The sequence below is a fragment of the Nasonia vitripennis genome (assembly GCF_009193385.2).
Source record: "Nasonia vitripennis strain AsymCx chromosome 3 unlocalized genomic scaffold, Nvit_psr_1.1 chr3_random0014, whole genome shotgun sequence".
NCBI classification, from domain to species: domain Eukaryota; kingdom Metazoa; phylum Arthropoda; class Insecta; order Hymenoptera; family Pteromalidae; genus Nasonia; species Nasonia vitripennis.
Window position 1 is genome coordinate 356,454 of NW_022279635.1, and position 13,524 is coordinate 369,977.

At 38.9% G+C, this 13,524-nt stretch overlaps 1 protein-coding gene across 1 annotated transcript in view; it reads left to right on the top strand.

Moving 5' to 3' along the window:
* Positions 1–1,108: 1,108 nt before the first annotated feature.
* The window catches only part of LOC116417005 (signal peptidase complex subunit 3), a 95,503-nt gene continuing 83,087 nt past the window's right edge, over positions 1,109–13,524 (top strand). Inside the window, exons 1-2 of the mRNA XM_031928016.1 lie at positions 1,109–1,519; positions 1,605–1,754. Of these exons, the coding sequence (XP_031783876.1) occupies positions 1,612–1,754 (143 nt within the window). The 5' untranslated portion in view covers positions 1,109–1,519; positions 1,605–1,611. The remainder of the gene's footprint in view (positions 1,520–1,604; positions 1,755–13,524) is intronic.

The window sequence follows — 13,524 nt, forward strand, 5'->3', positions numbered from 1 at the left end:
TAAAGTGAAAAAAGTTAGTTCAAAAAGTGGAATTAAGATTCTCTATTCAAGTCGATAAGTGATCTAATCGACTTCTATCGACCCTTTCCGGCAGGGAGTAAGAAGTTCGGTATGCTTTCTAGCTGTTGCCGCCGCTATTTTGAATTCTATGACGTCATTGCGGGACATGCGCGAACTGAACGAAAACGCAACCCAGATAACAGCACGTGCTGTCTCCACCGAGACTTGTTGTGCCGCACGACGTGCTGTCCGTGTGCCGTCTCTGTGCTATCAAGCGGGGACATCTGGCGGGCGTTTTTTTGCAGAGCATGCTCTTGACGTGCCGCACGTCGTGCTGTCACTGTGCCGTCCAGTTGCTGTCTCGACATGTGTCCTAGGGCGTTTGTACGCGACGGCACAGAGACTGCACAGCGACAGCACGCGTGCCGCGTGCTCAGAATGTTGCATTATTAATAATTATGGACTTTAATTAGTAAAGAGCATACATTTATTACTTTTTTTATTCTCTCCAAACCGAATTAAATTTAAACATTATTTTATTACATAATTCTAATTATTAGCGATGATTATTAGGTGCAATTGTGCATCAAATTGTAAGAAGAGTTGTGGCTCAGAGGCTAGAGCTTCGGACTTCTGATCCAAAGATCGTGAGTTCCAGCCCTACACCCGGCAGATTTTTTTTTCTTACATAAAATTTTTTTTATACTATATAACAAAATTTATTAATTATTTATGATGTAGATGCTTAGTTATGCGTTCTAACTAATTTTTATTTAGCGTTATTTTTATATGCGATAAAATCGCTCCCCGCCGGTAGCGTTTTCTGCTGGCACAGAGACGGCACAGAGACGGCACGTCGTGCTGTCTCGCCGTGCCGTCACGTGCCGTCTCTGTGCTGCGGCAGCTGGACGTCACGTGCTGTCGTGGATGCCGCCATCTCGTGCCGTCACGGGGACGTCTCTGTGCCGACACGTTGTTATCTGGGAACTGGCTAATGGACATACCTTATCACTCTTCTTCTACCATGGATTTGAGCTCGCCGGGCTGTTAATGGCTAACTTCGGGAGACACTTCGGATTTCTCTTACCGCGGTCGTGACCCCTGAAGTTAGTCGTTATGAGCCTATAAGAATAAACGTGACGAGTGACTTTCAATCTCAGACTGGTATGCAGCAGCAGGCAGCGACTGTTTTCCTTATCATGTTCGCCCTCTTGTATTAGTCTCCATACCTTCGTGGCCAACTCGATTTATCGCGTGGCATAAGATAACAATGCAGATATTTATAAATTTTGAATTAATGAATTATTATATGAATTAAAAAATAAATTGTTATCAATATTATAATAATTTATATTTTTAACTGAATTAAAAAGGTAGATTAAATTAGTCCCCTACATAATGAAAGTTAAAAACTGATGTTATAAAAAGTAAATGACTTGATAATTTTCTTGATTTTCTTGAATTAAAAAAATATATATATATTGATCTTGAGTTCTAATTTTATTTAAGTGTGCTCGATGTAAGTTTACACATAGTATTCACTTTTGTATTTAAAATACCATGAATTATTTAAAATTATTATTCTTTATTTTTATTTGTTTCAGTTTCAAAATGCACACCTTACTTACCCGTGGAAATGCGATCTTAGCATACACATTAAGTGTTTCAGCATGTCTTACATTTTGTTGCTTCTTATCCACAGTTTTTATTAATTATAAGACTGATGTTTCTTTAAATACTATAAAAATTGTTGTGTAAGTATTATCTAAACATATAATTTTAAATTATATCTTTATGAAAGATATTACTATTATTATGAATTCATTTGAATAGTGTGTCATTGTACAAAAACATACTTAAATATAAATGATGTAAACTTCAGGTATGATATAAGAAAATATTTTTTACAAAATTACAAAAATGTATTAAAATGTACTCAGACATACGGAAACTTTCTAAAACGTATGATAACTTACATAAACATATTAAAATATGCAATATCATACAGAAATATAAAAATTTTCTAAAAGTTTTCGTATATTTTAAATATCACAGTTGTTTTGCATGAACACCTGTTTTTTACTTGATGCTTTATGCTTTATTGTATAGTTCAGTACAATACCATTGGATACAATAATAATATACAATGTATCTAAATTTGAACACCAATCTACGTTACTGTAAGAACGTACAGAATCAAATAGTAGCATACAGAAATTCACCCAAACTGTACAATTTTAATTTGAGACTGTCTCGGCGCACGTCAGCGTGTACGCGAAATAAATATTTCGCGAACGTTACACCAGAAAATGTTTCGCATATGCTACATATATTTTCGCGGGTGCGATTAAAACTTATATTATACTAGGTGTACCTGAAGGACTTTGCGTGCGCTACAAAAAAAGCGTATACTTAGTAGCACCAGATACTGTATAAGCGAAAAGAAGTAGAGGTTAAGTTTTATTATTTTGACTTGTGTGGACAGAAAGTGATTATTGCTTTAGCACAATGGTAGTTGTGCGGACACTTTTATACATACACTATGACTTATGTTTATATATCTTCACCAAATCAATTGTGTGATATTAGTTCGATTAGGTGTAATACAACTTTGAAGACCAAAATTCTAAATTAGCATTCACTATTTCAGCCTTTTTTCAGTACAGGGCAATGAAGAGCACTTTTGAATCTACTTAAAACATGCAGCTTCTCTACCAAGGTGTATGACACATATACATTATTTTGTATTTCACTGTATATCTGTATCTATTATACAATTTAGTGATTTTTAAAACACGGTGTATGTATGAAAGTGTTCACACAACTATCATTGTGCTAAAGCAATAATCACTCTGTCCCCACAAGTCAAATATATGTAGCATACGCGAAAAGCTTTGTAGCATACGCTTAACATTTTCCGGAAAATTATTTATTCGCGCGATTTTATTTCGCGTACGCGCAGACATGCGTCGAGACAGTCTCTTTTAATTTTTATTTGTGCTTACTCATTTTATCACTGATCCTTCTAGGTACATCATAGTCATAGGTATTTGGTATGTATTACATAGTTGCTCATGTTTATGCATTATAATCTCTCACAGAGACAAAGAAAATTGCACAAATTTCATATCTCATATCACTCATAGCAGAACCAAAAAAAGGTTAGCTGTTACAGGACATCTGGCACATGTAAAACATAGAAATTTATGTTTATGAAATAGAACATTACACAACTAGGGGCAAAAGTTGGCTTTTCAAGCAAGGATGATCATGGAGCACGAGTGGGAACCCAGGGTGCCGCATGCGCCCGATTAAAAATTTAAAAAATTTTGAAAATTTTAAACATTTCAAAAATTTTGAAAATTTTGGAGGCGAAAGTACTGTCTACTTTCGCTCCTAGGAAAAAACACTTTCGGCTTAAGATATATGTATATATGTGTGTTTATATGTACATATACACACAAAAACACTAAAAAGGTCTTTCGCCCAGGCTTGAAAAACAGAATTTACTGTGGTATGCTCTTTGAATATTGCTATAACAACAAATTATATGATTTCTCTGTATTGTAAAGAATTTTTTATACATGTTTATAGTTCTGTTCAATAAAGACTTGAAGAGGTCCTCACCAGGGACCATAGACATAAGAGAGATAGACTGCGTGTGTAGGTTAGCATAAGTGGCACCCTGTTAGAGAAAGACAGACTCTCTTATGTCAATGTGTAAGACAAAGACACCATACCTTCTATCAATGCTTGGTATATGGAAAGAAGGTATGTTGTCTTTCTCTAATAGGGTGCCACTTTTGCAAACCTACACACACAGTCTATCTCTCTTATGTCTATGCCAGGGACGAAACGTCGCCGATTAATTATGGAATCTTAGAGTTTTTTATTACAACCAGGGTTATCCTTCCACTTCTGAATTTTTCGCTAGTGGAAAAAAATTCTGTGCCAAACTGTGCCAAAGCCATGCCAAAACTGTGCCACAGCTGTGCCAAAACTGTGCCAAACTATGCCATAAGTGTGTCAAATGTCCAAAATGTTCACATTTTGGCACAGTTTGGCACAATTTTGGGACAGTTCTGGCACAGTTTTGGCACAGATTGGCATATTTTGCATTTGCACTGGGGTCCTTATTATTTTAAAAAAAATATTGCAAGACTGCGAAGAATCCCTGGTGAAAGTAGAAAGTTTTATTTGTTATTATTTGTTTAGAAAATTGATTATTTCTAAGGCGTTTTCTTAAAAGGAATTAATATGAAAAGTTATTTGACCAACAGACTTGATGTTTACAAATGTTCATTCGGCTACATTATGTATTCCTTTGAAAGTGATTTCCAATAATCAAAACAAAACATCTGAACTGTGGTAACTCAATAGATACATCCCTTATTAATATCACAGTTAATACAGTGTTCTACTAAAACAAAAGAATTTTAACTAGCCCCATTATAAAGAATTCTACTCTTTTAGTTTACTTCAACAAAGGAACTATAACAAAATAGTTACATAAAGAACCACTCCAGTTATATGAAAAATTAGAAAAAACAATCACAGATAACCAGGTTTAATTTTTCCCAGCCAAACACTAGACAGCGTTGTAATATGTGGACTTCTCTTGTGTCCAATTCTACCGTTACCTCTTCACGATAAAATGTTTTTGTGCCTTTTACGATAAAATAACTTTAATAGTGAATAGAAATTGAGTCGAAGGTGAATATCTCAAGATGTGTGCAGACTTATCTTCAGCACACACAAGTAGACAAGAGAGATTCGAGGTTAGGATTGCATAACATATATTCAACACTCGCAGAAAATCTGTGCTAGTTATGACGCAGGTTTTATCAGAGAAATATTTATTCTAGTTAATGTTGTAGGTAGTTTAGTTAGCTATTCTAATTTAAACAAATATATTAATAGGGAATAGAATAGAATGATATGCGCGCATTAGAGCCCCTATAATTTGCAGCTTTAGTCGCTCTCTAGTCCCACGGACCAAGAGGACATAATAGCTCCCACTTTTTCGCACAACCGTCGTACCAGAGTTTTTCAGTGTATGTATACTATACATTTTTGTTACAAATGTAACAAAATCTTTCGGAAAATTTCTGTATGTTAATAGCTAACATATAAATTTAATAATATCATGCGCAGTGTTGCGTGCAGATGGAATGCAACGACGTGGCATTTATCACATACCGCCTAACCTCAAAATCCGTCAGTCTTTTTCATACCAAAAATAATCTTGAAGCTTTATTTATCATTAATAATCAATCAATCATTGATAATAGAACAAAAATAACTAAATATACCTAAGAAAGCATGCAGAGTGACTTTGGAATGATTTTTTTTTTTTTTTACATGGCATTTGGAACTCGAAAGTTCATCGCCTCATCTACGTAAGCCTTCCACGCTGCCCTATGTTGTGTCAACCCCACCCAAGATGCACCTCTCCGATCGACACCCACGCGTCCTATTTCTACTAGATCCGCTTTTACGTTGTCCTCCCATCTACGTCTAGGTCTACCTAAAGGTCGCGTTACCTTCGGCCTGTCCTTCATGATACGCGCTGCCGTACGGTCGTCTCCCATTCTCGCTACGTGCCCTGCTCATCCCAATCTGCGCGATTTTATTATTCTGTTAATATTTGGTGACGCGTACAGATTGTGTAACTCATCATTGTGTAGTGTCCTCCATTTCCCGGTTTCCTCATCTTTCTTCGGCCCGTATATTTTTCGCAAGACTTTATTTTCAAATACCCTAAAACGGTTGTCCGCCTGCTTAGTGAGAGCCCACGTTTCGCACCCGTACAGAACCACCGGCAGTATTATTGTCCTGTATATACTTATTTTAACGTTTTTAGACAACAGCCTCGACTTAAGTAAATTACTCACGGCGTAGAAGCAAGCATTACCCGAATGGAGTCTCTTATTTATTTCGACATTAATCTCGTTTCTATCATTTATGGTCGTACCCAGATACCTGAATTCGCTAACCTTTTCAAAAGTAAAATTCCCAACTCTGAGATCTTCTTCCCCTCTGCAGATGCCTAGCTTATCCACAATCATGTACTTTGTTTTTGATTCACTCACTTCTAACCCTGTATACTCCACCGCTTTTATGAGGATTTCCGCGTTTCTTGCTACCGTTTCCCTACAATCCCCCAGTATATCCAAATCATCTGCGTATCCTAGTATCTGCGTTGTTCCATTAAGCGTTGCGCCCAGCTGGCTAACCTGCATTTTTCTAACGGCATACTCTAACGTTAAGTTGAACAGCACCGTAGAGAGCCCATGTTTTAAACCATCGCGTATCATGAAGGGTTCTGATACATTACCGCCTACTCGGACCTTTCCCGTGCTTCCGTTCAGACATATTTGAATTAATCTCACGAGTTTTTTCGGTACACCGAGAAGTACTAGAATTTGATACATTTTGCTTCGCGTAATAGAGTCGTACGCTTTTTTAAAATCTATAAATAGTTGGTGTATGGCTTCGCAAAATTCCCACTTTTTCTCTAACAACTGTCTTATGGTAAACATTTGATCGCTCGTCGATCTGTTGTGCCGAAATCCGCACTGATAATCTCCTACTATATCTTCCGCGAATGGAGTGAGTCTAGCTTGTATTACGTTTGACAGAACTTTGTAGCACGTTGCTAAAAGTGAGATACCCCTATAGTTATTGCAGTCTGTCTTATCCCCCTTTTTAAAAATCGGTATAATGATAGATTCCTTCCAATTTTCGGGTATTGTTTCATTTTTTCAAATAGCACATACTAGTTTATAGATTTTGAAAGTGAGCTCGACGCCCCCATATTTGAGTAACTCAGCTGGTATAGAGTCATTTCCCGCGGCTTTGTTGTTTTTTAGTTTTTTAATCGCGGCCTACTTCTTGGTAGCTTGGTTCCTCCACGTTCAGCAGTGTGAATTACGTCCCCTAATTCTTCGCTATTTTCGTGCACGTTTAATAATTTATCGAAATAATTTTCCCACAGCGACAGTAATTCGTTGTCATTTGTTACGAGGTCCCCGTTTTCGTCCTTCATCAATTGCGCTCTACTCCTAAAACCCTTTCTGATGGCGTTAATCCCTCTGTACATTTCGCGGGGGTTATTTTCCTTACTGTTAGTTTCTATTCTCCTAATAAGATTCTTTTGATACTCCCGCTTCTTATTTCTGTAGATCGCGCTCGTCTGTTTCCTTACGTTAGAATACTCTTCTACGGTCCTATCGCTTCTATTTTGTAAGCTATCTAATTTAGCCTTTTTGTGCCTTTCAAACCAGAGTTCGCACTCTTCGTCAAACGGTTTGCTCTTTGGCTTTTTCTTTTTACCCAGTACTTTGTTCGCGGCCTCTTTTACCGTTTTTTCGATGTCCCCCCATAAGATATTCGGTTCGTCATTCCCCTCCGGCGATGTGTTTGCTTCTTCAAGTGTCTGAAACCTGTTATTAATTTCTATCTGGTACCTAATTCGCTCTGTTCTATCTCGTAGCTTCTCAATATCGAAGCTTTCTACCTTGTTTGCTCGCTTACTATTTTGATTCGCTACTAGTCTAGCTCTTAATTTGGCTACTACTAGGAAGTGGTCCGAGTCGCTATCTGCCCCTCTGTAAGCCCTTACGTCGAGAACGTTAGTATGACGTCTTTTTTCAATGAGGAAATGATCAACTTGGTTCTGTGTGGCCCCGTCCGGCGATGTCCACGTTGCCTTGTGTATGTCCTTGTGCTTAAAACACGTAGTTTTGATTATAAGATCTTTTGCCGCCGCGAAATTTATGACCCTAATACCGTTATCATTGCTGGCTTCGTGCAGGCTTTCCTTCCCTATAGTAGGCCTAAACATTTCCTCCCTACCTCTTTAGCATTGAAATTGCCTAATACTATTCTTGTGTCTTAAGACGCAAACTGGTCGATTACCTGCTCTAAAGTTTCGTAATAGAGATCCTTAGCTTCTTCTTCTTTGTCCTCCGTAGGACAGTGTACATTAATAAATACATATCTATACCATTCGCCTTCGATAATGATGTACGATGATAGCCTATCATTGACGGATTTGAAACTTTTAACCGAATGTGTGATGCTTTTGCTTACGAGAAATCCGGTGCCTAGAGATCCCCCACTCCCGGCCCCATACAGGTACGTGAAGTTACCCGATGCTAGTACTCCGCCATCTGGCCACCGCGATTCCTGTATTGCTACCAAATCTAGATTGTACCTATCAGCTTCCTTTACGAGTTCTTTAAACGCGCCTGCTCTGTATAGACTACGAACATTCCAAGTTCCGACCCTTAAGTCCCTTTTGGTTCGGATTTGATTTTTTTGAGTCATGATAGTATGTTAAACCCGCGCGCTTCGGATCCTGTTCCGATCGCAGGTGAGTCCACCGTTCTAGAGGTGATAACCCCCATACCTCTCTAGAGCTAAGTATGAGAGCTTTCCGACTTTGACGAGGACAGTGTCAACTCGTCGTCAGACACACTACGGTTTCATTCTCGCATCCTAACGTCCCCCTGCAAGGCAGCGCGCCTTCGCTGGCATCGTTACCGCGTAAGACCAGGTGACGAATCATTCTACACATCCCCTTTCGTGGCAGTTGTCATCGTCCCGCATCCTCTTCGGCAGCAGGATTTTTGCCCATTTTTTGTAATGTGTGATGAAAGAGATAGATTGAGAGATAAGAGATAATGTGAAGTGTTTTTTGTTGTGGTGCTTGCGTAGTGTTTCTAGATGAATGCGTTCGACAGTGTGGGCTCATCACACCCACGCCTGTTCCTATCGGCTGTCCGCGGCTGCTTATTCAATTTATTCGCAGCTAACCTCCTTCTCAGGGGCTGTTCCTCTATCCGCAACCTAATGACGCGCTGTGTAGTGGTGATAGGCACCCATCCGTCCGATCTGGACGACAACGCCCAAGACCCGCTTAGGGTAGCGGCATTGTAACAGGACTTTGGAATGATATAATGTCAAAATTTCAAATTTTGTCTTTCATCAGTCTTTTGGGTCTAAATACCAGATCTGGTAGTTCTAGAGATAAAATAGTAATCAACGAGAAACAGTCTTTGGTCAAGAATTTTAACGATAATTGCGCGTTGTTGACTAGTGTCAAAGTTTTTAACTTATTTATGTCTAAGAATCTTCAAAGCATTAAAATTGCTTCGACATTTTGAATGATACCCAATACTATCATCGATTTCCTTGGGCAGTTCTATATCACTATATTTTAGCGAATGCTTTTTTCTCTGCTCTAAAATCGCTATAGAAGATGCTAAGGTATCGGCAGTAAAAGAAATAATTGGAGCTGTTATAGCACAACCCAAAAAACATCTTTTTTTAACGGTTTCTTCTGGCTCATCATTGTCAGACATATTTGAGAAGTAGTATCTAAAGAATTAAATTAAAAATAAGAATAAAAGATGTGTTAGTTTATAAAAAAAAAAATTACTTTTTGATACAGTGTGCGTGCGTAAAATGCGTTTTCGACCTTAAGTTAAACATTAATAATAATTAAATAATATCTGAAATCTAACAAGAATAAATTTTATTATGAGATTTTTCTCAGTGTGCTTATCAATTTAGCATTTTTGAAAATGATTGTTGACCCTGATGTGTTTGCAGGTTGATCTGTATTTGCCATCATTGTGACTGGGGGAGTCTGAATGTGTAGGCTTTCGCTCGATGTAGTGATCTGGGTCTCGTTGTCTTCATCTGTATTTTGTGGCTTGATTGGTGTTCTCAGAAACGTCATTTTTCTGGATTTTGTAAGCCTCTTGTTGGCGTGACTTGTAGGGAAGGATCATTTAGGAACCTGCTTACCCGATCTGAGACGTAAATGCAAGTCATGTTCACTCATGTGCGGTGAGGCGCAGTGTCTAATCTAACCTTGAGTGCAGATCAGACGTACAAAATTATTAAAATGACTAAAATGTACTCGCAGGTACATACATGAACAAAGCAATGTCTGTCTGCCTCGCGCCTAACCTAAGATTGTCACCGCTAGAGAGTTTTCTTTATCTTGTTTGTTGTTGAAGCTAGTTCAAGAACAGCGGATACGCTAGAGTCTGACGTGATTGCTTGCTGTACCGCCCGCGTGGAGCTCAGTCCGGGAGGCAGTAACAACGAAAGGAGCTGTTGCAGAACTCAACGTGTTCGCGCTTGCTTGACGCTTATTTGCAGATCGGCCGCGTTGATGAAGCCCAGGTAGTACCGCTTCCGAGGAACTCAGTCCGGAAGTAGTAACTACTGGAACTCCTGCTGATAAAATAAAATGGCGATTCCCGCGCGAATCGCCGCGCAAAATGATGAGAAGAATATTACCGCTGCGTTGTGGAGGGGATGTTGGACTTCTCGATGAAGGCGCCGGTGTCGGTGGCTTCATGCAAGACAGGATTGCTGAAAATCTCTCGGTGAAGGCGCCGATGTCGGTGGCTTCACGCAAGACAGGATTGCTGAAAATCCCTCGGTGAAGGCGCCGGTGTCGGTGGCTTCACGCAAGACAGGATTGATGAAAATCCCTCGGTGAAGGCGCCGGTGTCGATGGCTTCACGTAAGACAGGATTGATAAAAATCCCTCGGTGAAGGCGCCGATGTCGGTGGCTTCACGCGTATCCAGCGACGAAAAAAATAGAGAACCTGCAGCGGTCCGTCGTCGTTGCGCAACGTCGAGTTGCGACAAGTCTATACGCGCCGGCGTGCCTGCGCGCGTATAGCTTGGAGAAAATGGCGGCGGTCTTGTCGACCTGTTGCTGCTGCGCTCGACGCATGTCGAGGAAGTTTGATGTCGACATTTTTTTGTGGCTCTTCGTGTGCGCCGGCGTGCCAGCGTACACACGAAAGTACTGCGATGCGCGTTATCTGACGCAATCGCAGCGTGTCTTTGTCCGCGAGCGTGCGAGACAAAGACGCCGTTGCTAGAGAGAGTCGCGGAGACGCGTGCACTGTAACCTGCTGCTTTTCGTTGAAGATTGAAGATGCCGTGGCTACGTTGTCGTGAAGAATCACTCGAGGTCACCAATGTAGGAGAGGGCTAGTCGGGGACCAAGAAGAAGGCTCTTCTCCTGGACTAAGGCACTTTATTTCTCTCTCTCTCTCTCTCTCTCTCTCTCTCTCTCTCTCGCTCGCTCGCTCTCTCTCTCTCTCTCTCTCTCTCTCTCTCTCTCTCTCTCTCTCTCTCTCTCTCTCTCTCTCTCTCTCTCTCTCTCTCTCTCTCTCTCTCTCTCTCTCTCTCTCTCTCTCTCTCTTCTCTCTCTCTCTCTCTCTCTCTCTCTCTCTCTCTCTCTCTCTCTCTCTCTCTCTCTCTCTCTCTCTCTCTCTCTCTCTCTCTCTCTCTCTCTCTCTCTCTCTCTCTCTCTCTCTCTAGCGCGTCTGACATGTAATAGCCATCTATCGGTGGGGTACCTACATGCTATGGTTCATTAATCAGTTTCAATGGTTATATCAGACATTAGAGGAGAAATAACATAAGCGGCGGTAACTGTCAAGGATTCGGGCTTACCCGGTTAATATGATTCATAAACAATGATATATTTATAAACAATCACCGATAAACTCCATTACAGACTAAACTCTAAGCCCTTAATGTCAGCGCCCATGATCGTCTTTATGAAAACAACCCTCATAATTAAAAACTTTAATTTTTTAGTTTATGGTTAAACCGACACAAACAAGTTAAGCTTAAGCTTAAACAAAGCTAAATTAAACTAACAAGCCACCCCAGCCTCCCGATAAACATATGCTACTTTCAGTTTTCATACACCAACGACGATCGTTGTTGCTTGGTATTTATATGCACTCGAGTTTCGGCAAATTTTTTTTATTTTCTTTTTTTTATATTTGCTTATAAAATATTTATAATGCGTAAAAACAATAAGAAATATATATCATTATTCTTTTAGTACGTAGGGGACGTGCAATATGTAACTACCATTATTTATAGTTTTATTTTATGCGTAACGAAAAAATACAATTTTAAATAAATTTATTTTATTTTATTAGTACGATAACGTTTTCACAATTACATTAAAACGAAAAAATTAAGCTTAAGCTTAAACAAAATTAAATTAAACTAAAAAGCTATCCCAGCCTCCCGATAAACATATGCTACTTTCAATTTTTCTCCATCAATGATGATTGTGGCGGCGCAGTCTACGCTTGGTATTCTTATGCACTCGGGTTCGAGTCCGAGTCTCAGCAAATTTTTTTTTCCACTTGCTGATAAAATATACAGTATACAATAATAACGCAATATGCCATTCTGCTTCTGCAATTATATTTCAATTTAGGTAAGGTTTCAATTCAATTAAGAAAAAAGGTATACAATGAAACCTCTTGAATTTTAGGAATACAAATTAATAATTTTTTTTTAATATCAATGTAATTAATAAAACGTTATCGTATTAATAAGATAATTTAAATTTATTTTTTCTTTACACAAAAAACTATAAATAATGGTAGCTATACATTGCAGGTCCCCTGTGTACCGTATACTTACCTAAATTTAAATATAATTGCAGAAGCAGAATGGCATATTGCGTTATTATTGTATACTATATATTTTAAAGGCAAGTAGAAAAAAAAAATTTGCTGAGACTCGGACTCGAACCCGAGTGCATAAGAATACCAAGCAACAACGTAGACCGCGCCGCTACAATCATCGTTGATGGAGAAAAACTGAAAGTAGCATATGTTTATCGGGAGGCTTGCGTGGCTTATTAATTTAATTTAGCTTTGTTTAAGCTTAAGCTTAATTTGTTTGTGTCGGTTTAACCATAATCCCTCTAAAAAATTAAAGTTTTTAATCATGAGTTTTCAAAAGTTTTAGATTCTAATTTTTTTACACTTGTGTTGTTGTTTAAACATTCTTTTTAGTCCAACAACATGCCTGAATAGTTATTTGGCGTTGGTTGAAACTACCGCGAGGTGTGGATGCGCAAATTCGACAGTCGCCGTTTGTCACTTTTCCTCCGCCGCGTCAGGCGCGGTGGACCTAAGAATATATAGCGCCTCTCCCTTCTCCTCCACTGTATACTTCCCCTACGCTCCATTTATAAATGCGTATAGTTCGATCGCAGGTCGCAAGTGGCGTCATGATATTAATCGATCGAAATTTGTACAAATTGATTTTAATCGGTTTTAATGGGTTATAATCGCACGTATCTTATGTGATTAATTGGTTAGTATAATAACTTGAATGACCTTATATACTGATTCGCCTTATACATGTCTATTTTTGATAGAAATAAAAAACCGATAACTGATGAACCAAAGTAATGTTTCCCAAAGTACTTGTCTGCCCTTTAAATGAAGTGGTGCTCTAGGTGGTCACTATCACTTGACTGACCGATGTCCGAATCCAGATAGTGCGTATTCATAAAATGTCAGTTGAATACCAATTTCAACCAATTCCGATCAATTCAATCCGATCGATTTTTCAAGTGATTTTTCGAGTGATTTATCATGTGACTTTTTGGCGCTAATTATTACTTGATAAATCACTCATCGAATTTCTGTATTTAACGTAATTAA